We start from the raw sequence: 26,224 nt of genomic DNA, 5'->3' as shown, positions 1-26,224 counted from the left end.
TCAGTCTCACAGTGATTTCTGATGGCTCTCGGTGTACTTGAGACAGTAGACATCAAGACAGTTAAGAAATGTGGTGGTACTCCAACATAAAGCCCACCTCAAGGTTCAGTTTTAAGTGCTCACTACAAACTACTGTTGTCCGTTTTGTCCTGTTTGGTGACTGTTCCATACTAGACAGTGATGGAGTAATGGGCTTACAGAGAGCAGACTGGAATCATTGCTTAATAATTGTAGTTTTAATTGGTTGGTGTTTTCTAACTGGATTAGCAAAAGATATAAAACTGTGTAAAGTTTAAATCTCTTACTATCTTTTGTGCTCGTTGGTACTGAAAGCAGCCCAGCCTGACATATAAAATAACTACAAAATACTTTCCTGCATTTAGTAGACTAGGCCAGTAATAATTTATTGCACAAGGGAAGGTGAAAATATAAAGTGCCAGTACTCTGTGCCTCTGTGTACCAGCTGACTTTAAGTACAGGTGTATTCTTTATTGCTTACACACAAACCACCAAATGCATAGTAAGAGTCGGCCTGTTTTTGGTGCCCTGCTGCTGTTAAAGGATCATTGTGTTTGTTTCAGTTGTGATCTCTCACTTTCTTATACCTTGGGTCAGCTTAATCCGACACAACACAGCCCAATCACGCATGGCCTTCGGCGAAGGAATAGACAAAATTCGGCCATTGATAAACCGATCAATGCTCTGGTTCCCTTGTGGCAGTTTGACCTAAATCAGCTCATTTGCATGCCTGGCTCCTCAGACTTTGCACCCAGATTGGCAATTGATTTGCATATCTAGGAGCACCCCGTGGGGTGGTCTTATTGATCAAGCACATGGATTGGTGGGACACAGATGTGGGCCAGTACATCCAATTATAGAACTCCCACCAGGGAGGAGACAGGATTTCCCTTTGCTCGGTTCAGCTGTACAGGCCAGGCCTCTTGTTAGCTGGCAAGGTAAAAACTTGATCTCATTCTGCTCAGTTTGCTGGTAATGACTATTTAGGTATTGACCCCCTGTGGTGTCTTGAAATTCCATTGTCATCAAGTCATTAAGTTTGTGAAAGTGGAAATAATTCCCCGGGGCAACAGAGCAAGTTGTAAACACAACATTGACATATTTTTCCCTTTATAAAGCTGATATAATCATCATAGCAAACAGTTTCCTATTTACACTCAGATGAACATTAGATGTTCTATATATATACTGTATGTGTCTTGGGGAAAACTAGTTTGATATAAGCATGAGTGTATTCATGGATCTGGGCAGGCAGAACAGTCGCGTTGTCAGAATCTTTTCACTGGAAACAGCTGTGTATTGTTTCTAAAAACAATTAAAGAAAAGTCATTAGATGGACCAAAACAGCTAGGTTTTGGGCCATACAATCAAACCAAAGAACAGAAAGATCCTGAAAGCTGATTGGGACTATCAGGTTAATGGTAGTTTGCTGTGGATTCGTCACAGGCAACATCTTTCACATTACACATCCACTGATATCATTGATATTTAGGGTTCATACCTCAAATTCAAGACCAAAAATGCAGTTGTGCCAATGTGTCATGACCCTTCCTCATACTGTAAGCCCAAGTGATGTTCCAATTCTTCAATAAATAAGCAACATGGGTGCAAAAACTCATGACCACCATCAGCCAAAACCTCATCAGGGCTTTGCAGGAAATTGGCATTACTTCCTGACCATGTGTCCGTTCATCGGACATCTTTGTAGATTTTTTCAGGCAGTGTTTGGAAATAGCTCTACCAAAGCACGTTGTGTCCCACCCATACTGGGCACCACAAATGCCTCAAATGTCCAAAATCTGGTGGACAGAATTTCAGCTTTGATTAACGGCATCTAAGGATAAGAATTAACAAGTAACTGGAAGTCCCATATTGATAAGTGTATGTGGGCATGATCTGTTTCTCTTCGCCTGCCAATTTCTGGCTTTGTCATGAAAACAGCATCCCAAATAGCCTCATGATGGCGCTAGATTTCAAAAAAGCAACAAAATACACACGGCTATGGTTAAATTAAAGGATCTCTTATCTTGAAGGGTTATCTTATCTTAAAGGATTATCTTATTTTATGATGCGTGACTCACATCTACTACTCAGTATACTGACAACTACAATAAAGCCTCTTTGGCAATCAAGATTAACCCAAAAACTGTCTGCCTTTGATCAGCCCGGCAAGTCTGATTAATGTTATTTGAGACATTGTGCATCTTTAGTATGTACACAACTAGTTTAGCTAATATCAGATAAAGTTATCGGATTATTCGTGTGTGTGTGTGTGCATAGTTTATCACATATTGGTTAGGTTCTACTTCAGAAATGTCAGCCAAGTACAACAAGGACTTTTTTTCTCCAGATTCCATCCTTGTGAAAACTATAATTCATAGTTTTTTTTTAGTTTTTTTTTTTAGAACAACTTGTGACTGTGCTTGATTTGTCATCACTGCTGCTAGTAGATTTAAGTATGTATCAGAACAGGCAGCTATAATATACAGGTGTGCATAGCACTGAAACACCGAATGCTTAATGAGGAAACCCATGGTCAAAAGGAAAGGTCTAAATAAAGGTCAGTAGAGATTTTTTTTTAGAATTTGCCCTTACCATACAGCCTATTTCAAGGTAAAAAACTGTCATACTTCTTCATATGACAGTCTTCCAGAGCAAATGTAAGTCAGTTGATCTTTGGTGTACTGCTTTGAGCATTGTGTAAAACTGGATTACAACACAGAGAGGAAACGCTCTTTTTTTTCTGTGCTTCAAGAGTTTAGTTTGGTTTGGAGTCTGTGATATTGATGTGTTTTGATTTGTACATCGATTGTTCATTTGTAAGTCGGAGTGGAATGTTGTCCCTGTCAGTCTATCTGCTCTCCTAAGCCCCGTGTCTCTCTGTTTGTCTCTCTCATTCTCCATCAGTCTCCCGCTGTCCTATCTCTGTCATGTCTCTTCCTCTGTCTTGCTGTCTCTGTCCGCCTTAGACAAAAAGAGTGCTGTGATAGAAGACCCCCATGAATAATGTAGCGTTGTTATCACTCTGCTCTGGTTCCTTTTACAATGAAATGGTCTTAAAGCATCAAACATTTAGCAGGTCTTCTCTCTCTCCATTAGAACGGCTCTTGAAGAGGGCTAAGTTTCTGGTGAAATGCTTCTGTTTTAGTTTTTTTTTTTTTTAGTTTTTTTGGAGCATTAACACAAAGGATGACAAATTTGGACTTTCATTGCAGTAATATCTCAGTTACAAATGAACATAATTAATTATCATCAGTACTGAATCATTTTGGTTTATTAAACATTTGGCCATGATTCTTATCAATAATAGAAACAGTGTATTCACCCATGCAAAATATGGTAATGTGGCATCTCTGAAAAATAAAGCCAAGCAGTAAAACCAGAGCACAGATTTTGGTCAGTCTGTGCTTTTTAAAGTTGTGTGTTGGCTAAAATGGCCACATTTAAAGTGTCTTATTTCGCTTTTTAATCTGCAAAAGTTGAACTCACCGAAAAAGGTCATGCCATAGTACAATCTTGTACTCAAGAGCATACACACACTCAATGGAAATGTTAATAGTGAGGTGTCACCAGAATTCCTTTTTACTGTAATAGAAATAGAGGGAAATGTTAAGCCTGGATAAGAATAGTAAAATGTGGTTCTGATATTTCTTTTAGTTTCAGTCATTTAACAAAAATGTGAATTATTTTAGTAAAATGTTAGTAATTTGTTTTTTTATTGTCATTAATCTTTTTACTGTTAAAGGTGACATAGAATGATTGAACGGGGTATTTATCCTTGATCTGTGATGTGGTGACATGCAGACAACAAAATTTTGGTTGGGTCTGTAATGCCTTAGAAGCTTCCTAAAAACCTCTCTCAGAAAGCTATATTAGGGTGGGGGATTTTAAACGCGTGGTTTTGCACCTATTTGGCGCCCCTTCGGGCTTAACTGGCAACCTCATTATGAAATGCAAGCACTTGACGCTGATTGGCCGAAGGGAGTTTTGGTCGGTTCTGTACGCGCCAGCATGCGGGACTTGTAGTTCGTTTAATTACGTATTTTCCATAGCGTTTTACTGAACTATCTTGCGACAAACTGTGACATTCTTGACATGTAAAATCATTTTTTATTCTGAAAAACAACATATGTATAATCCAAGGCACAAGTCGATCGGGACCAGAAAATAATTTATCTTTCGCCATAGACTGCCGTTCACAAACGAAGTAGCAGTCTGTGGTTGAATGTAGTTGGAATCCGATTATAAATGAACAGCAGCCACGCATCTCGTGCATTTCTTTCGGTGGGAATGTAATGGAAAGTTTGCACACCGCTTGCACAGCCTGGAAGAGCACACCTCGGAACGCGACTCGCCATTTCGCCTTGAACTCCGCAAGCACTGCTGCAATGTACTTCCCGTTGGAGGCGAGAGGGCGGATGTATGCAAATGATTTTGAAGGGGAGGGAATTGAATGAGAGTGGGGGGGCAGTGAGTTACATGTTACGTAATATGTATCCGTTGTTCAGATTGGGCCATTTTCTGGCTGACATTTCTAAAGGAGGAATTTCTATGAAACGGAGATGTTCAGAATGTCTAGCACTTTTCGTATGTTCGTGAATGCGGGCAGACTACCGTTATTCAACTAAGACAAGGTAAAAACGTTTTTTCATTCTCTGTCACCTTTAACAAAAACTACAATCACGTGAGTCTAGTTTTGTTAGTGATACTTAATTTAATTATTATTTTTTTTGTTATGAATTTGTATCTTCTTTGTGTATGGTTACCATGGTTTGAAGTGTATATCAAATTTACAGCGAAGTTAATAAAGGTTCAGTGTCCATGTCCCTCTGCTATGCAGGCAGTGATACAACAGACGGACTCTCCACAGTAATCCAGTTAATGTTATCATTTCCAGCCTCTGACTGTTTGAACAGAACATCTCCAACTCTCACCTCTCATTGGCCTCAGCTAATGAAGAGCAGTGATTAATTCAGAAAATGATTCATTCATGGACTGTCTGGGCTAATGTGGAGACCATTAATACAGTGATATTTCTTTTGTGAACATGTAGAGGGTGATTTTGACTGAGTGGCATTGTTATTCCTGGAAATAACTCATGACTTCTGCCACTAACACAAAAGAAATCCAACTTGATTCATTGCTTTACTCGACATTTTTTTTATGAAGGAACTGTCTGAATGTTTGTCCGAACTGTTAAAAACGAGTAACATCAGATATCATCGTACTGACAGGCACATAGTAGTTTCTTATTAATGGCAGTATAACAGGTCGGTTGCTTTCTGATCACATATTGTTGTCTGCGGATGAAACTCAGAAACTCAGGAATTGAAATTCACCCACCTCAAACATGTTTAATGTTTTTTAATGCGATAAAAAAACATGTTTAATGTTTGAGGTGTGGTCTTCAGCGCCTATTTTTCGTCAAAGTTTTTGTTGATCCTATTGATACTATTACTAATGAGTTGTGGTTCTAGTATGTGAGGTGGACAAGGCATCTTAAATGTCACAAGATTTTGTTATTCCAGAATATCTCTAATATTGTCATAAGAAGAGTCAGCAGCACAGCTTCTCTCTTACTCCTACCAAAAGTTGCTCCTTGTTTTATTCCTCCTCAGACTGATGGTCGGAATTTACAGGGCTCGATTTCTTCCCTTGCTCTCTTATTCAACAGTATCAGCACTGCTTCAATTGTCCACTATCGACGCCGCCTCCTGTCCAAGGCACTCTCATTTGATTGAGCTGGCCACAGTCTATCGCTATAGCCAGGTTAGAATCATTTAGCCTAATGGCTTTCAGTGGCCGTGGCTTAAAGTCAATACTGCATGTATGTTTGTGTGTGTGTGTGTGTGTGTGTGTGAGTGCGTGTGGCTGGTCAGCTAATGCTATCCAGAGAGCAATCCTATGGTCCAATACCCTTGAGGCTTTTTCACTTATTAAAGCACAGACACAGACAAAGATGCAGAAATCAAAATATCTAAACCTAATGCAAACAAATGTGGAAGGATTTCAATATACCTGAGCACATGCACATAGATCCAAAGAGAATGAAGCCAGTCATTACAAGAGAGGTGGCTCTAAGAGCGGAAGATATCCGGTTGAATCCCTGAGGGAAGCTGTAGATTGCTGATAATTATCCAGCTGCTTTTTTCCAGCCTCTGCCAGCGTTTTTGATCATATTCACACATTTTTCTGTGTTTCTGGTTATATCATAGACTGTATATAAATATGGACAATGCATCCCCACTGCCTTGCATTGGCCAAACTGACGCTAGTTTCCCGGACATACGAGCAGCACCATCTTGTGAGCCAAAGCCAACATGGAGGAGGTGGAGCTTATGACCTATACTGCAGCCAGTCACCAGGGGGAGCTCTACTTGCTTTGGCTTCACTTTTGAGGAGCTGTCCCGACATTCACCTTTATACAGTCTATGGTTTACATACACAAAACGAGTAAACATTATATAGAGTATACTGTATACTGTATACAGTAAACTGTAAACTGAATTGTTCTTCTGGTTCAGAGTTGCAGGAGGCATCCATCCAGATATAAGGTCATCATATTTTGAATCGTGGTCATTCAAGTAAAAATTCACATTTTGAACAAAGACCTTTCAAAATTTTCAAGCGGATTAATAACTAAATCGGAGCTTCTTTTCTTACTTCAGTGTGTTAACTTGAGAGTTTTTATTGCATAAAAATTTCAATAAATAATGAATACATCTCCTTCTGCATCCCCTTCCATGCATAAACTATGCATTTTCAAGCAGATGTTCCTTTTAGGCAGCTGACAAGATTGGAACCGACATATGGGCTGCAAATTGACATTAATCCTTTGCCTTATCTTTTAACATTTTGAATGGTTGAGAGAGTATAATATTTGCCAGAGATGTGAAAGAAAATCTTTCACCTACTTGTATGACTTGGTACTGCAGATGGCAGCATCAGCACAGCATTTTCTACTGTAGTACTTCCTGCGTTTTTGTTTGTTTTCTATATGTTCAGTTAATAAAACCTGATTACTTTTACTACAGAAGAGCCATGCCATTCCCACCAGTTTTCACAAACTCAGAAAGCTTTTGATCTTAGTTGGTGGAACAGTGGATCTCTGTTGGACATGGAGGATATGCAGGCATGCTGGAGCGCTAGTTAAGCTCCAGTAGTGGGGATTTTGAACTGCTCTCAATGGGACAACAAAGGCCTTTTCCTTTTTCTGATTGAAACTTGGCTCAGTTAATCCATCCCTCCATATCAAAGCAGGGTCTGCAAGACACAGAGTGGTGTGTTTTTGAACATGCAATATGGACAAAGTGTACTCACACTGAATTTTGTGAATACCAACCAAGACTTTCTGCACATACATTTATTTTAGCTTTGCTAAAAAGCTGTTATATTTTCAGCCAAGGCCTTCCTAAATGTGGAAAGGCTTACAAATCATCACAAACTACAGGAGACGATTGCCACTTGCTGAGGCAAACAAAGACATGATTATCTACCTTAGCATCTTCTACTGCACATTTGAGTGGGACAAACCCAAACCTCTCACCCACAACCGCCCAAGAACAAAAGTCCCAATCACAACACTGGCAACACCCCAACCTGTGCCCTCTTAAAGCTCTTACATACTCCGCGAGAAACAAGAAATTTGTTCTCACAGCCCTTGTTTGTGAGTTCTCGTAGCTTATTCTTGACACATGAACCGGACAGAACGTTTTTCTATTCTGTGACTGGTCGGAAATTGGAAGTCGCCATGGTTAATGCGGAAAAGTGGAAATGCTAGCAGCCAATCTGTGGGCTACCAGATGCTAATATACATAGTGTGACCGCCAATCTCTTCTGGGTAGAGGTCAGCATACTGTGTGTGGACGCACGCTGAATGAAAGGAGTTTGGCACTAGAGTTTTCTCGTGAACTATAAATTTGATATTTTCAAGTAATTTTAATTTTAATGTAATAATAAACATTGAACTGTAGTAAACAGTAAAAAGTCTTTTTTCCCAGAGTGTAGGCCAAAGTGAATGAAGTGACACATTCACAGAGCTTTCCACCTTTTTCCAAGAGTCTGTCAGTGTGAACTTTTCTTCGTCCACTGGGTGTGCTGGTGGTGTCAGTGGCTTTGTGCCTTGGTCTGATTGAATTGGGCACATAGGCAGATTTACATATGTTTGCCATTGTTATGGAGGTTAGTGAATATCATGTAGCAGGCCTAGAGGGAGCTGGCAGCCAGCGGACCTGCAACACTCTCTGAATCCTAAACAGTGTCTCCTTTCCACCAGCCTCACCGCTCTACTCTACATGATCATGATTTCTCTCTTGCTTGCGCCCCCTTTCTATCTCTCTTTCATGCTGGCTTTCTTCTTCTATAGCTATCATCACACACACACACCTTCCCTCTCTCTCTCAGACACACACACACACACACACAGGGGTTGGGTCGTGGAGTGTCCCCGCTTGGCCGGTGAGGGACTGGGAGTGTCGGCCAATCTCTGCTCAGCCGAGTGTTAAATTAGATTCCGTTGCCTCTCTGTCAGAGTTGGGTGTGCATTTGTGTGTGTGTGTGTGTATGCGTTTCACACACTAGTGCATAATTCACTCACAGGGACTGGGTCACTGTCACACACACAGATATCCATTGCAGAAGGCTGATCTTAGAGTAAAGTCAGGGAGTTTGCAGTTATCCTCATGATGTTAATGATGAAGAGCTAAAGCAGGGCTGGCTAATATTTTCGTCTCTTCCTATAGAGCTCCGGGTGTCACGTGATTTTTTTTTTGCTGACACCGCCATATTGGTAGGAAAACTCAGAGGGACAAATGAATGGCGCCAGCGTTGATTCCATGCCGTCAGAGTTTACTGCGCACTTTAAACTGACAGAAATTGGCCAGTTTAAGGCAAAACTCAACAGATTAGATATCACAGATCCTTATCATGCCCCAGATGTGCTTTTTTTCGAGCACTGAAACAGCCGGCACGAACAATGTTCCAGACCTGCAGTATCCGGATAGAACTACCTCATTAACTTTCCTTCGTAATGCAGCTACGATAACAAGTAACTGTTTAATCCTGAATTTCTTTCTCATTGTGAGTAATTTTAGTGCTGAATGAGCAACACACCTTTGTAATCCACGTATAAACATTAGCCTAACTTGCCTTTATGAACAGAAATTTGTTGGACATCGTGTTAAAAACATGCTAAATAAACAAGACATTACACTTGGGAAAAGCTGGATTCTGTACCTGATATAAAGTGATCGCTACACAAGCGAAATCTGTTTCTTGAGGGATCCCTTCGCTCCTTTTTCTCGTGCCTGCTTCTTGGGCATTTTATTGCAGTAATCCACATCTACCTTCTTGCAGGATCTTTGGGAATCCATTTTCCCCCTTTGCTTGTCCCCGACTATTCTGACATCCTGGGGCACAAGAGCTGTTGACCATTTTTGGATGCAACTGGTACTAGGACAAGGTAGTTGGTTGCTTGCAGCTGTCAGGCGAATAGTAATTCAAAAAGCGCGCTTTCCTACCAATATGGCGGTGTAGTGATTGCCGGTGCAGGGTGACGTCAGCTACCGAAGCTCTGTATGCATTTGGGTCGCTCATTTCTCCATAATTAAAGCAAAAGAATTAGCATCCTTTTTAGCAAGGGATATTCTAATTTCAGGACTTTATTATGCTATGAACAGATGGAGGCTATTTTACGCTGCATAATATATCATAACCATATATTTCCAAAGTAGTGATATTATTTAATGATTATATGACCACTGGGGAATGCTTGGTTTGATAATAGATTAGTGCGTGTGTATGCGCGCACACACATGTTGGTTAACTGGAACTACTCCTCCAGCGGCCGTTGTCAAGGCCGATTTATCGCCAGCGTCAGTATAACTTATCGATGGCAGCATTTTTACAGCGGCCCTTGCTCGGGAAAGAACCGGGCTTCAGTGCTGGTTAAAATAATAGTCAGGCTGGCAGGAGAGCAGACGTCACTAATTAATAAGCGCTGTTAAAATACACCGCCCCAGCAAGAAAATGAATGCACAACAAAGGTAAAGAGAGAGAGGGAGGAACAGCGAACTTGTCAAATGATGCAGATGTTTTTGTCACTTTTATTTTATTTTTTTCTTATTATTTCTCTCTTTCTCTCCAGAGCTCCATAAAACAACTTCACATTCCTCACTGGTTTACCCTTGTTTCATTTTTTATCATGAAGACTTGGGATGGCAAATATGTAAGTCCACTCAGTGTGGACTTCTTTTTAATTTCCTTAAGAAAGTTGTCATGCTGTACAGATGTAATTTGGCAGATCGCTTTCAAATTACAATATACAATTATATATAGAAGTAACACCTATGTGAACATGTGAGACTCCTTAGCTTCCTTCCAGAAAAGCTCACTGGAATACCAGGTAGAACTGGGGTTAATGTCTTTAGAAAGATTCTGGGCTACCCAATCATAATCACATGACAAATAGGGACCAATTTGCTAGGGACCAATCACGATAACTGCAACATACACAGAAAGATGCGAGCGTCTCACTATAGAGGTTGTAGATGAATAAGTAGCTCATGCTGAAGTGAAGAAGAGGTGGGCTTTTGTCTTCTACCGCGTAATTTCCTTCAATTTGAAGTCTTCATATCATCCTCCTCTGCCTCAGTTCTTTCAGTGACACAACACGTTAAACCTAATTAAGGCAGGATCTAGCGAGACAACAATGTTACGTTTTTGTTTACTGACAAAATGTCTGCAGTGTTTTGGGAGAGTGCCCCTCTCTCTCCTTCCCTCCTATCTTTCTCTCCTTCCATCTTTTTCCTTCCCTCTGTTCTTTGTTCCGTCTAATGTCTGCAGTGCACATCAATATTAATCGGCCCCTAAAGCAGCAAGTTTCTGTCATGTTTACACAGTCTGACCAGCTGCATAAGGCCAGAGACTGCAGTTGGTCTGGGAATACGGTATATCAGTATGTAGGTGTGCTGTAGGTAGTTTATATCTATCTGTGTGTATGCAGTGGGACGCTTTGTTCAAATGAATAGGACTCTAAATCCAGTCATGTACCACATATGCAAATATTCTGATGAGGGTTTGTTGGTGGCGGTGTGTATCTTTTTAAGTGTGTCTGCATTGCATTATGTTTCTTATCTACAGTACGTATGATGCTACATGACAACAATTCTCTTTTGGCATTGACGGCTTTAACATATGTCGGTGTGTGTGTGTGTGTGTGTGTACTGCATCACTCATGTTGAGGCAACATAAGTCTGTTTACACTGTCACATTACGGGGACCTGCCTCTCAAAAGTGAGGTGGTCCTCGACTGTGTGTGTGTGTGTGTGTGTGTGTTTGAGTGTATTTGCATGTCCCTGGCTGATCGGCCTCAGAGGCTCTCAGCCCCAATCTTCGTTAGTTGTCTCTGTCAATCCAGAACAATAAAGCTGTGGTGATGGGAGCATAAAGGATCCAGACAGTATCCCACGGACTGGATCACACACGAACACACACTCACATGCGCACAGTAGTCTTCACTTTTACTCCTCCAATTCCTCCTCTCACTTGAAGATCATTACAATGTATTACACCCTACACGCATACACACATTCGCGGGGCGTTGCATCTCCAGGGGTGTGTGTGATTGTGCGTCTCTGCCCAGCAGAGAGCTGGGGTAATGGTTAGGGTGGAGAGAAGCCCTAGGCTACTTTGCAAGATAAGAGCCGAAGAGGAGAGAATCAATATTAAACACACACCCACTGTGGAAGCATTTGTGTGTTGATATGTACAGTTTGTGTGTGTGTGTGTGTGTGTGAACATTTTAATTACACTGCGTTGAATGAACCTGTTTTGTTTCCTGTATGTTCTTCCAAACTAAATCCTTCCTCTCATCCCTGTCATAACTTTAGATATTAAATCTATAGCCCACCATCCCATCTAGCTTGTATTTATTTATTCTGTTGTTAAAGGTGCTGAATGGAATTTAATAATACTGGTTGCCAAATATGTTTGAGGCCTTTTTTCTTTCTTTCTTTTTTATTTCATCACTGCTGTGTTTGATTTAATTCAACATTAAGATTGTCTTTCCCGTGAAACTTCCTGTTCCTTTTATCACACTGCGGTGAATCTTCACGTAGGAAATATTTTTTTTTTCCCTCATCACTTGTTCCTCCCCCCCGTTCGCCAGCCGCGTCTGCTGGAATCCCTTTGCACTACAAGGATACTTTCATCTTGTAACCTCAAAGCAAACCGTGCAGGTAGTCTTTAACAATAGTCCTCGCAAGTCTTTATTCCTAAACACCAAACTGGTAATTTGTAAATTTTTTTTTTTTTTTTTTTTTTTCCCACAGCAACCCAATCAAGAGTTTCCTCAGCTTTGTAGGCAGGAACAAGAATGGGAACATCGCCACAGACAGGCTAGACAAGCTTTGTTCAGATGAATGCAGTTGTTCGAGTTCTTAAGCTGAATTACATGAATGAACAATTATGCTGCTAGAAACCGCTAGCCCAGTTTCTGTGTTGTCTAGTACTGATGGCAGGTACTTCCTTCACTACGAACAAAAAAGAGAACATACCCCAACTTTGTTTAATTGAAACTGACTGACATGAAACTAATGACAAACTCTGTGATTACTTCTCAAATGGATAATTATCTTTAAATTTAGTATTTAACCGTTCACAGTCAGGTTGTTGCTTCCGTTTTATGTTTTGAACAACAATTAAAAAATCAGAGAGAGAGAAAGAGAGAGAGAGAGGGAGAGAGGGAGAGAGAGAGTGCGAGCATCATAGATGTGCCTGATATAAATATATAGCCGGAGTCCATCAGACATCAAGCATGGCGCTCCGCTGAGCCAAAGGGAAATAACCTCAATGAAGGAAAGATGGAGAACAGAGAAAGAGAGAGAGAGAGACAGGTGGGTGATGCTGAGAGATAGATGGAAGGATGGTGGGAGAGAGGGATGGATAGTATGATTTAACTGATAGGAGAAATCATTTACCAGCGCAATTTGTTGACAAGGATCTGGGGATGTCTCAGTGTGTCAGCGCCTCAGTCACTTTGATGGATGATGGAAGTTCACTGACTCTAACGCTCTTTCTCTCTCTCTCTTACCCTGCCTTCGGCTCGCTCCGACGTTCTCCCACAGCCTCTATTCCTTCTCCATCTGCCTTTATCCCCAGCTGAGCAAAACTATGTTTGGCACAATGTGTGAACATAGCTGTGTGTGTGTGTGTGTGTGTGGTGGGGATGCCACCACTTTGGAGACAAAAAGCCAGTCACCTTAATTGATCACATTTCTATATGATGACTTAGTTTAAGGTTAGAGAATGGTTGGGTTTAGGGTTAGGCAGGTAATAGTTAAGCTAATTGTCCAGGACGCATATGTCAAAGTAATGTCCTCTCAAGTGATGGAACTGCTACTCTCTGCTTGTGTGTAGGTAAGGAGATCTATCACACATGACCCTCATGGCATGATTTAGGAATATTAAAAAGAAAACTTCCAGGTGAAGCATTCACCACGCAGCTCTCACTTCACACACTCTGCTGCCGTTATTTAACTTAACTGTCTTTGGTCGTGTTTTACTGCTGGTGTGTGTGTTTGTATTTGGTATGTGTGTGTCTCCAGTGTGTGTGTATTGACCAGGTGGGGTGGTATATCAGCTCAAATCTCTATCGATGCTGCAAGGCAGGGTGGCCTATCGATGAGGCTCCTTGTTTTAGTGAACCGAGAGTCGCCCCAGGCCACAGCTCCACCTTGCATAGACCGGGCATAGATTAAAAAGAAGTGAAATCTAGGCCAATATGTAGGAAACCTGGAACTTGCTCTATTCCAAAAGAGACAAAACACGTGGAACAATGTAGATTGCTATATTTACAGTTGAAAAGCTGGAATTTGAATGGAATTTTGAACACTACAATATACTTTTGGAGAAAGACAATCTCAATTCGCGGGCCATTTTTGGCAGATTACGTATGTTTTAACACAGAGCTTCTAAAAAGTCGTAAATGTGCTCAGTAAGAATAGGGTGATTCCAAACTTAAGAATAAGAGGTGAAGCTCAAATGAATAATTTTACAAAATTTAAGGGTGAACCTACCTGTGGTAGATATGTTGTAATGTGCATAATTTGTAGGCATCCAGTTATCCTGGATCTTCATGCACCATAGATTATTTCAAGTTAGTTTAACTCAGAAATAGAAGTTCGCCTGCTGCCCTAAAAAAAGAGATTTAACTCAACCAATGACAGTTGTTACAGATGTAATATCCATTTCCATCAGTTTTAAGAGTTAGTTCTCCATTCAGTGTAAAGAGTTACGACTGCAGTGTTGGCAGATTCGGTGGTTTCAAGCCCAACTGGGCCGTTTTGAGTTTTATTTTCTGAATAAAAGTAGAGTATGGCAGGTGAACAAAATTTGGACTGGTCGGCCATCATTTTGGCAGTTTTTCTAATCATGTTACAATGCTGATTTGAAACAAAACCGGAATAGATTTACTACATATACGCATCAGTGCCTGAGCAAACTGCTTGTGCACTGCATGTGCCGCCCTTTAAGGAGTGGAGAAGCACTCCATATGCATACGCATCAGTGGACTACATGGCATCAACAAATGGCTTCGTAGTAGGGTTTGTTGCAGTATGATTTCTGCTTTAATTGCATTGCTTTATGATAGGCTACACTTGTGTAAGCAATCTGAGTGGTTAAAGTGCTGGGCAAATTATTGATCTGATATTTTGTGCGGTTTTGTGCATGTTTTGTGTGGTTTTTGAACAGCTTTTGGTTTGGAAACCAGCAGTTGTATGTGGCAACACTGTATGACTGTGGCTACTCCTGCTCAAGACACTTAACCAGAGTGAGTGCAAAGATAACATGCAGGGGGTGGTCAAACTGACTTTGCTGCTGTGTTGTATAGCCTTAGGAATTACTTTTGATACTGGCCAGGGTCGACACACATCAAGTTTCCCATGAAACAACTACAAAAAGAGAGGTAGTCTGTGAAGATATTTCACTCTTTTCACACTAAAAAAAAAAAATAATAATAATAATGAATACTTGTATGTATGACAAGGTAGCAGCTGCAGCTGTTTCTTTAATTTTTAGACTGATGATTCATTTAACTCACTATCTCAAATTAAAAGACACAAAAAACATCATGTCATTTTTATTGACTGATTACAAGCATTTAATAGACAATAACTACACACTGACATTGCCACTGAACACTGTAAAGAATGTAGCTCGTTCTGTTGTATATTTGTACAGAATGAGTGTTCCTTTCAGTTTTGAAAAAGGGCATTACTTGTGCTACAAACGTAACAAGCACAGTGAAGTCAGAATCTGCTCTTGAGAGCTTGACTTATTTGCTGCTGGAGATTTCTTTTTTCTTCATCTGCATGTGAAGTGAGCCTAAGTAAACCCTAAATTGAGCATAGCGGTTGTCTGCCCGGGGAGTTGCCGATGATTCGCTGCCAGGAACGGCGTGGCTACAGTCAGTGAGCCATTGGCAAACTGCTTTGTTATGCTCAACATCATCAATCTCCATGCATAAGAATAGCCAACTTCAATACCTCTATTGATCAGAGAAACCTTTGGAAACAGCTAAGGTCAGAGGCTTGTTCCACCTCAAAAAGTTGCAGTGATTGATTTTTAAATTTTTAAGCCATTTTCCATCAGGTTTTGGAGTGGTGTGGAAGAAAAGCAGGGTGCTAATATGTCAGATGAATTCATCATCATCGGATGGAGGAAATGATTATCTGACAGGCATGTAAATTAGAGAGGGAACTTGGACAGGGGTGAAAGAGCATGATATTCACTTCGGTGGGAAAGATAAAAGAAATCGCAGCAACAGGGAGGCAAGGGAGGAGTGAAAGGAGGAAAGTAAACTGTCAACTTTTACCGTTAAAAATGTGAATTTCAAAACAGAGCTTCTCATCAAGACAGTATCAGTTAATTGATCTTTCTCATCTGTTCTAAGGGATGTAATTTGTATCACTTTCACTTTGGTGTACAGGACGTGGTTTCATTCCTTATGTGTGTGTACATCTTTTCAATATAACTATTTTTTGGTTGCTTTTTACTGTCATCAGATATTTTTTAACATGCCATTTATAAAGTATTTCCACTTGTGTGTCATCTTGTGTGTTTTTTCACAGTTTTACTTTATTTCAAGGCCAAACAAGGCCGTTTTTCTAACCCGCTGGATATATATGGAATTAGTGACTAGCATGCTCTTGCCTCCTCTCACTTGTCTCGTCACTCCCCTAGTCTGTCACATGTCTCCAAAGTCCAATAAACGGCACCATCCAAATTTTTAAAACCTGGCCTGTTTGTAATTTTAAAGTAGCAGATTTGTATTAATTTATTCATAGTCTTCACTTCCTGGAGGCAGGAAATGATGGAATGGAAGGAGGGGAGCGTATGACATGTAGTGAAGGTCCCTGCCTGGAATCTGATGTGGGACGCTGGAATTATGTGGTACACCTAATCTTATCAAGATGCCAGTTAGCCATGTCGCAACGCTTCATTCTAAAGTGTAAACCTTTCTGTCGATCTGACAGAATAAGAATACGCACGAATGTTGTCTGACCATGTAGAAAAGTTGACGAAAGTGTGTCAAAAGGTCTCACACTGGACAAAACTTCTTGACGCATAAATCTTGATTAGGGAGACCTTCAAAATGAGAATCAGCACATAGCACACTTTCAGACGATGCATACAAGAAAAAGCTGCTGAAGTTTTTTGTGTATTTGTATTGTCTGTTTCAAGTTCAGTTGATCGTCATCGAAGTTATTCTTGTCGATACTGATGTAAAGAGCTTGCTTTTGTTTTCGTATGTACTTAAAGTTTTCTTCCCGCTGTCTCTACAGGGTAACCAAGAGGCCCCAGCTCCCCCTGAAGCCATGGCGCAACCTTTCCCACCAGCCCAGTACCCGCCTCCACCACAGAATGGGATTCCAGCTGAATACGCCACACCCCACACCCACCCACCGGCCGACTACACGGGACCAAGCACGGTGGGAGATCACACCCTGACGCTGTACACGCCAACGCACACACAGAGCGAGCAGCCAGGAAATGACAGCAGCACCTCGGCCCTCACAGTCAACACAGTAACGGTGAGTCTGTAGGATGTTTATGAAGACCTGCGTAGCTTCATGGATCATACGGATCTATGCTATCATGGGCATGCTGCGGCCTTTTCAGTTACAGCATGTGGCTTCATTCATTTCTGACCAACTTGTACTATAATGCATGCATGGTTTTGGATCAATAAGGATTTAAATGGAGGAGATTCGGCGATACAAACATTTGTATGACTCGTCTTCTGCGAAATTTCATTTCAGTCACCATTATTTAATGTGAAGCAGGAAGTAGAAATAAAAATTAACCCGACTAACTCATATTCTGATAAGAAATGAGAAACATAAACCGAGCTGTGGGCTGAATTTCATTTTCACCATAAGATGCCTTCAGTAAAAACGTAAAACACCATTTTCTAAAAACACAAATTTATAATATACTGCATCTTATATATATTTTTAGCTCCCAATCCCTAGTGTGCTATCTTCCCATAAAAGTTTTAAGGTTTGGAGAAAGTTATGTGAGACACAGTCACTGCAGTAGAATTTCATTTTTGCATACAAAATGAAACTTACGGATTTGAAAGGTGCACACCGCCTGCACTAAAAGTTTAAAATCTGAGAAAATGCATTAAACACACCAACTGATAACTGAACATTTTGTTATTTGTTTTGTTTTTTGTTTTTTTTACATAAAATGCTTTTCAGTCTCTTTGGCCTTGTCAGATCAAGCAAGTGTCCAAATGCATGTATGAAGTATGCCTACAGTACATTCATATAGGCATAGACTGTTGGCAGATGTCATTGACAAATGAGTCATAGTTTAGCTGCATTTCAGCTCAGAGCTACAAACACATATGCACACAGGCAGGCAGCACAGGCGCTACTAAGGATGTCCACTCAATAGTTGACTGCACCACCACTTGTCTCTAGCTGAGGAGCCTTCAAGCTGTCAGGGCCAATAAGACTAGAGCATGCTGGGAAGGTATGGGAGTGTATAGACAGTGATGGCAGAGTGGGGGAGTCCAGTGAGAGGAAAAGACACAGTACAGTCAGCATTACTGGGAGTGTTTTACAGTCACTGTGGAGAGTTTGTCACAAGCTGTAACTGTTACTGTCAAGAGACATAGTTACTGCAGGATAAAGGAATACTCAATGTGGGCTAAAAGATACTTACTACATTTAAAATGCTGTCAGTGCAATATTTCAGATTCAGTTATTTGTATTTGTTTATGTTTTAAACGGGGCTTTTTGTAAAATATAATTGTGTGGGGATTGAATCTCAGCTGTCTAAAACGACTTAATGAATTTTTTTTTTTTTTTGGCTCTTCGTTAAAGATGGACATCCATCATTATCCACAGTACTGCGTGTTTCCAACATTGTGTAGTGTGTGTGATCTGGTTCTCTTGTCCCAATACCAGGGAGAGAGAAACCACTTTTAAGTGGAGTAACACCTCTGTTACCTACCTCTCTGCCTGAAAACATTTTTCTTTTTGCAAATGTTCTAGTAACTGGAGTAAAGGTATTTAGGACTACCCAAATATGTTCTCGTCAATAAAAAGCGTTTTCTCTTCAAGGCAGAGTTCAGTTGATATATGGATATCTGTCATTGTTTGACTGGAGCCCACAGTAAACTGCACATTTAAAAGACACTGGAATTTACCAATCAGGCAGGAGAAAGCAGAACGACACCCTGTCACATATTGCAAATCCCAAAGGGTTGAGTGTTTTTGTACCTCTATAAATACTGTTTCCTGTGGCTTACATGTGTGCATTTTTAGGTGTGTTTCTGTACATGCGTGTCTTAGTGTAATACTTGATGAATGAAGACTCTATATCATTCTAACTGTGTGTAATCTACCTGTCTGGCGGCGCTCCCATCTGATAGCTTCCATTATAGGCCTGGGAAGGTAGGCCGCCGACACTCTGCCGAGCTCAGCAAGTGTAGACGCGCGCACACACACGTGGAAATAAAAACAGATGTTTACTCAAAAACACAGTAACAACACATCTGGGAGATCTAACTGTGTGTGTAATCAGGTGGACGTGTTAGGGGCAGTTCGGGCTGTCTGTGTATGTGTGTGTAAACGTTAGAAGCGAGGCTTGGTTTTGAAGATTAATTTTTTCTCAGCTTCCCTCGTCAAACACACACGTGCACCCCCCCCCCCCCCACACACACACTGTACAGTGCAGTACTGTTTCCCTGGTGACAGTGGAAGAAGCTCAGGCTGCTTCTGTATGATAATGTTCATGTAATTATTTCCTCTTCCTGCCTGGCTGCTCACACACCATGGATGGTGGAGGTATGCCGACTGCAGAGAAAGAGGATTTTAGCTCTTTGACTGTGGCAGTAGAAGGCTTAGAGCCTTAAAGCCATTCCATTCCATACCATGCTACAACAGCCAACTCCACATGCTAACACACACATCGGGCCATTGTAGTAAAAAACACCACCAAGCTTAAAAATCTGCTGCATTTTCAACTAATGGTGAATTTATTCTAAACTTTTACTTTTCAGAAATTTTAAAATTTGTGTTGTATTTGGCAAGTACATGGTAACAAGTGGCTTCCTTGAAAGTAATAATAAAAAAAAAATTAACATCTCATCTTTATGGCAAAGCATTTATTTTTTTGTAATTTACATTTCACATACATTTTTATGATTAAAGTGTAATTGTAGGTGCTTTAATGATTTTAGTCTTTTGTTTAGATGCTCAAAGCTCTTGGTTAAGATCAGGAAGAGAGTAGTTTTGGTTAAATATATATAAACCCGCTACTGACTTGAGGCACAGTAACCCTGTGACCACACATGGTATGCGAGGCTTTGTCCAACCATTCATCAGTAACCTTTCAAAAGATTTTAATCCATTAGCCTCGTATTTTAACATTTTTGGAAAACAAGTAAAAACACAATTTTTAGCAAACACATTAGTATTTTTTATTGATATAGTAACAGTGGCCAAAAAATGACTTAGGCAATTATGCTATGAGGCTTAAGATATGTCACAGTTTTTTAACAGAAAAAAATATATATATGTAAAATAAAAATATAATCCAGGTAGTAAATACATATTTTGGCCAAAGTGGAATTTTCTAATGTAACTTTGTAGCATTTAAACAATGCCTGTTTTGTGGAGACAGGATTGGACAAGAGGTTGTATGGTAAGTCTCATATAAGTCAGTATAAAGCTGTACATATGTTTCGTGGTACAGAAGTTCAGTCCAGTGATTCTTGACGTACAGAGGTCTAAGTGCACCAGGACCTGCAGGATAATTACAACTGAGTACGCGCCATGTGTGTTGGTGTGTATGTTGGTGTGTATGTTGGTGTGTGTGTGTGTGTGTAGTGAAGGCACTAAGTGCCCGGGTGAATGTGCTTCATCGTTACAGGGTCCCGGTCTCTGCCATTGGCTAAGGATTGATGTGAGCTGTTTGCTATTAAACACACACACACGCGCGCACACACACGCACACATAAAGGTAGCTGATTATTCTTGCATCGTATTCAGTAGAGCACTCCTTGCTTATTCAGCTTTGTGTGTGTACTGTGTGTGCGTGTGTTTGTGTGATGTAATGCTATTATCTTCACTTGCCTGTCTCTCCATTTTTACTGTTCTTTCTTCAATCAGCACTTAGCCTGCACGCATCTCTGATCTTTCCCTCCCTTACTGTTTTCCATTCTCTCTCTCTCTCTCTCCCTCTCTTTCACTCAGTACAAATGCTGCTACCTTCAGCACTTCTCTTTCATTGATCGAGCAGGTTTAGCTGACATCATTGTTCCATCTTTTTCTTTTTTATTCTTTCATTATGTGTATCGGTTTGCGCCTGCTTCTGTTCTTGTGCAGACAACACACCATCACAGTTCCAAACATTCAGAAACAGACAGATGACCCGGAGAATGTTCACCAACATAATTCACTGTTTGTTTGTTTGTTTTTTAAAATAGACATAATTCCAAAATGAATACAAACCAGAAGAATTAAGCCATCAGGTTGAGTCATATAAAAACCTAAACTGGACTGTAAAAATGAACTCTATCAGAAACAAAGATTACCAGAGCCTTTACTCCAAGTCATACTTATGAATATAAGAAAAAACAAGCAAAAACAAAGCATCAGCGATGTTTGTCACAACTCAGACTGTGGCTGCTGCCAACGAGGCCAGGACGATGGAGAGAGCACATTTCAGACATTACAATAAGTAGATTTGCCTCCGCAGCTGATCTTTCCTCTGTGCCCACATGATCACTGAGGAGGAGGAAACTCTGGTGAGACAGGACACAGTGGAACGTCAACTCATGCAGATAGATTTTACTTCTATGTCTAAGTCATCGACCAGTTACAATTATTAGATCTGTCAATTAGATTTACAGGTCTTATCTACAAAAGAACTGAATGTGGAACATAACAGAATATCGATATGTGAGAACTGAAAGTGAAAAATCATTCAGGAGGGCGAAGAAATGGATGATGTGCATTTAGTGTCTGAGCAGTCCGCTTGGTGCAGGAGTGATCTGCTCACAGAGTACATGTTTTTACGGCGGAGCTGCCGTTTGCCAGTTTATTGTAAGGTTACTGTACATGTTCAAATTCCAAATCATCTATATTCACTAGAGCAGCTACCCCCTGCAGACTTGAGAGGTGATCCAGCTGTGCTATAATCACCAGAAGTGTTGGGCAAGAACTCAACAGTTAGTAAGGCACAATCTGTTTTTCAGAAACACATTTTAATTGCTGTTGATTTCATTGTTTTTTGGGGTTTTTTTTGCTTGTCTTTTTCTTTAATCTTTTGTTTTTATGTTTTCACTATAGCTGCGTATTTACTGATATCCTGGATGGAACTGATTACGATTCACAAGGTCCCAATGCGATTAGATTCAATTAAATATTCATCTGGAGACATTTCAAAACACTTTTGCTTGAAAGAGCGTTTCACAAAACTAAACTTGTCATTGGAGATTTGGCATTTTCACAGTATTACCTCTAATACCTGTAGCTGGCACATTTTCCATATGCCTCTGTTGTCAGATGTTTTAATTCCAAAAATAAATAAAAAATCGATGCAAGCATGTTATGACTCAAGTGCCCAGCACAGGTTAGGTGTGTTGCTCAAGAGCCCTTTTGTTGTCTCTTTATGCCAGTCCAGCTATTCAAAGTGACCCTTCATTATTATCACGTTTTAGACCCTTGAGTCCAAAACCCACTTCTCTAACCACAAGTCCATCTCATCAAAGTACAATTACTAATACTGCTCATACTACACATTTCATTTTATGCCAGCTTCTTTGATGGCAGGTAACAAGGATAAGGATGTGTGTGTCTGGTTCATCCATTTAAGGAATGGGAAATGGGGAAAGTGGTGAGCCTTTGGGACACTGTGTGAAACTGGGATGTGAGTTGGGACTGAGAGCTCAGTGCAGTCATCATGCAAACTGTTTCCTACTTGTTTTCTCTGTCCAGTGTCGTGTTTAAAATGGAATCAGTGTGATGAGTGGGTGTGGAGGATCTGGCACCTCTGGGAGAGCCAAGCAGAGTAGCCAACATAACAAGTAGTGTAAAGTGCTGCTGAGTAATTGGTTATGAATAATTGTTCAATGAGTGTAATAAGTAATTAATTACAGTTTCAAAGTAACTTGCCCAACACTGGTAACGAGAAACTGGTTTCATTTCAGAGGAAAGGACTTATCTTTTCCCCTCCTTGTGTCTCCAGTGGGAGGGACTAAAATTCGAGGCAAAGGGAGGAAAAAAGGATACAATTAAGGGAATTGGGATATCATGACATCTGACATATCTTTGTTTTTGCCTGTCTCAATAAAAGCTCACAAATTTAATAGTCAGGTATATCTCAAAATTTATTAAAAATCTGTGTCCCTGCAATTCAAATCACAGTGACAGGTTTATTTCATACACCGGAAATGACACAGGATGTGTCACTCAGTTTGGTTTTACCACGAGCTGTAAAATTAAAATGGCACTTAAAATGCCAGCACTGGTCTTTTCTTTATTTTGTCTATACTAATTAGATTGAGACATCTGATTGTATAGTTCCACTGATGTCTTTCAGGAACATAGGTGGAAGTAGCATGAGCTAACCTGTAGGGAAGAGGTCAGAGTGGATGGTCAGTAAAGCAACAGAACACTGTTAGTTTCTTACCAACGCTTCCCCTCTTTTCCAGTCTTAACCTTCAGCCTCAAGTTTTATTTTCCATTCAGGACAAAATTGTGTTTTTTATATGAATTGTTTCTGAAACACATGAACCGTTCTGCCAATTTGAGAAAGCTGGTAGTGAAACTTGTTTTTTCCAAAGTGGACCAGCTTGACAGTTTATTTTTTTCTTTGTGTAACAAGTTATTCAAGGTTTTGCTTGTTGGACACAAAGGCTAATCTTTTTCACTTTTTGATCATTTCATATCATCACGGAATAGGCCCTAACACAGAGAGGGCAGGCAGGTACAATTGTTCATAAGATCTATGCTGTTTTTTACCCTGAAGGTCTGCACATTTTATTAATTATACAAGCACAAGACAGAGATTTTTGAGTGACCTCTCACCTTACATACAGCCATAGACTGTATAAAGATGAACAACGGAACAGCTCCTCAAAAGTGAAGACTAAGCAAATACAGCTCCCCCGCACTTAAAAAGTGAGTGAGTCTAGCAGAAGTGTGGGCAGGTCATTGATAACCCGGCTCTGCGTGGATCCACTCTTGGGACTGTACCGCACAGACTCTGGCTCCAAACTCGCTAAATGGCCCCACCTGTATCCCAGAGAAACTAGTGTCAGTTTGGTCAATGCAAGGAAGTGAGGACGCATTGTCCATATTTATATACAGTCTATGGATGCAACCTACCTTCTTGACATTTAGCAACCGGTCAGGACTAAACCAAGTATTACATTCATAACTATTCATAAATTCTAGTTTCCCATATGAAAGTCGGATACACAAATCTGATCCCACACCATTACGTCCCACTTCTCTACATGAAGAACTAATTGTTTCCTACATTTACAGACAATGTTGACAATGATCATTGATCATGAGGTATAGAATTTTTACAATGTGACACCATTGATCTATGCGGCCTGACTGGGCTTAATCAAAAAATCTTTCACTTTGTTTCTCTGTTCTTTGCTCCAACTCTTCTCCTCTCCATGGCACATTATAATGCATGCTACGCTTGATTGTACACATGTTACATGTTGTGAAATTGGTCATTCCTGTTAGACAACTTCTTTCATCTACAAGGGTACATACACTATATTACCAAAAGTATTCGCTCACCCATTCAAATGATCAGAATCAGGTGTTCTAATCACTTGGCCTGGCCCCAGGTGTATAAATTCAAGCACTCAGGCATGCAGACTGTGAAACAAGACATTTGTGAAAGAATGGGCCGCTCTCAGGAGCTCAGTGAATTCCAGCGTGGAACTGTCATAGGATGCCACTTGTGCAACAAATCCAGTCGTGAAATTTCCTCGCTCCTAAATATTCCACAGTCAACTGTCAGCTCTATTATAACAAAATGGAAGCGTTTGGGAAAAACAGCAACTCAGCCACGAAGTGGTAGGCCACGTAAAGTGACGGAGAGGGGTCAGCGGATGCTGAAGCGCATAGTGCAAAGAGGTCGCCGACTTTCTGCACAGTCAATTGCTACAGAGCTACAAACTTCATGTGACCTTCAGATTAGCCCAAGTACAGTACGCAGAGAGCTTCATGGAATGGGTTTCCATGGCCGAGCAGCTGCAGCCAAGCCACACATCACCAAGTGCAATGCAAGGCGTCGGATGCAATGGTGTAAAGCACGCCGCCACTGGCCTCTAGAGCAGTGGAGACGCGTTCTCTGGAGTGATGAATCACGCTTTACCATCTGGCAATCTGATGGACGAGTCTGGGTTTGGAGGTTGCCAGGAGAACGGTACATTTCAGATTGCATTGTGCCAACTGTGAAATTTGGTGGAGGAGGAATTATGGTATGGGGTTGTTTTTCAGGAGCTGGGCTTGGCCCCTTAGTTCCAGTGAAAGGAACATTGAATGCTTCAGGATACCAAAACATTTTGGACAATTCCATGCTCCCAACCTTGTGGGAACAGTTTGGAGCGGGCCCCTTCCTCTTCCAACATGACTGTGCACCAGTGCACAAAGCAAGGTCCATAAAGACGTGGATGACAGAGTCTGGTGTGGATGAACTTGACTGGCCTGCACAGAGTCCTGACCTGAACCCGATAGAACACCTTTGGGATGAATTAGAGCGGAGACTGAGAGCCAGGCCTTCTCGACCAACATCAGTGTGTGACCTCACCAATGCGCTTTTGGAAGAATGGTCAAAAATTCCTATAAACACTCTCCTCAACCTTGTGGACAGTCTTCCCAGAAGAGTTGAAGCTGTAATAGCTGCAAAAGGTGGACCGACATCATATTGAATTCTATGAGTTAGGAATGGGATGGCACTTCAGTTCATAGAATGAGTAAAGGCAGGTGAGCGAATACTTTTGGTAATATAGTGTATAATTGCCATGGAGATAGGGGGTATGACCAAAAGCTTCACAAAATATAATAAGTGAAGTCTGGAGTTTGAGCAGCTCTCATGGATGCCATCCTTTCCTCATCTTTTACACACTTTTCCACTTTCTGAATATTTTACCATTTTGTTCTGTCAGTCCTAATATTGTAGAGGATCTGTTTGTTGTCACCACTGCTCTTTCACTGTGAGACTAAACAACCTTGCCTTCACTTGGGTCTTTTTTTGTATTGTATTGTAGTTGCACTATAGAAGCTAATGTATGCTGTGTTTTCCATGCAGCAGGCAGAGGAGGTTGCACAAACGGAGGGCTCCCAGCAGCTCCACCTGCAGCCCAGCGATTCATCAGAGAAGCAACAGCCCAAGAGGTTACATGTCTCCAACATCCCTTTCCGTTTCCGGGACCCTGACCTCCGGCAAATGTTCGGGGTGAGATGATAACTGCACCACATTCACACAAAGCTTTTCTAAACTGAGTCACAAAAATCTATGGAAGGCAAGCGGAATCTGAAGTTACTCTGCAGTAATAGGCCCTGTGAGGTCAAAACTGTTAAATACGTCAAAAGCAGCAGAAGAAGAAATTAAGTGGCAACTAATAAAACAATAAATAATAATAAAAAAAAAAAAA

General features: G+C 40.8%; 1 protein-coding gene across 3 annotated transcripts in view; it reads left to right on the top strand.

Annotated features, from left to right (window-relative positions):
• The window catches only part of rbfox3a (RNA binding fox-1 homolog 3a), a gene marked incomplete at both ends in the record, with an annotated part of 224,532 nt that overhangs the window by 160,393 nt on the left and 37,915 nt on the right, over positions 1-26,224 (top strand). For 2 of the 3 annotated variants that reach the window (XM_084567708.1, XM_084567707.1), the window contains 2 exons: positions 16,863-17,111; positions 25,879-26,025. In XM_084567708.1, coding sequence (XP_084423834.1) covers positions 16,863-17,111; positions 25,879-26,025 — 396 coding nt within the window. Of the gene's footprint in view, positions 1-16,862; positions 17,112-25,878; positions 26,026-26,224 lie in introns of those variants that run through there. The other variant, XM_084567709.1, reaches the window with a different exon arrangement.

Source organism: Chelon labrosus (genome assembly GCF_963514085.1).
Source record: "Chelon labrosus genome assembly, chromosome: 19".
NCBI classification, from domain to species: Eukaryota; Metazoa; Chordata; class Actinopteri; order Mugiliformes; family Mugilidae; genus Chelon; species Chelon labrosus.
This window is presented reverse-complemented; position numbering and strand designations above follow the sequence as displayed.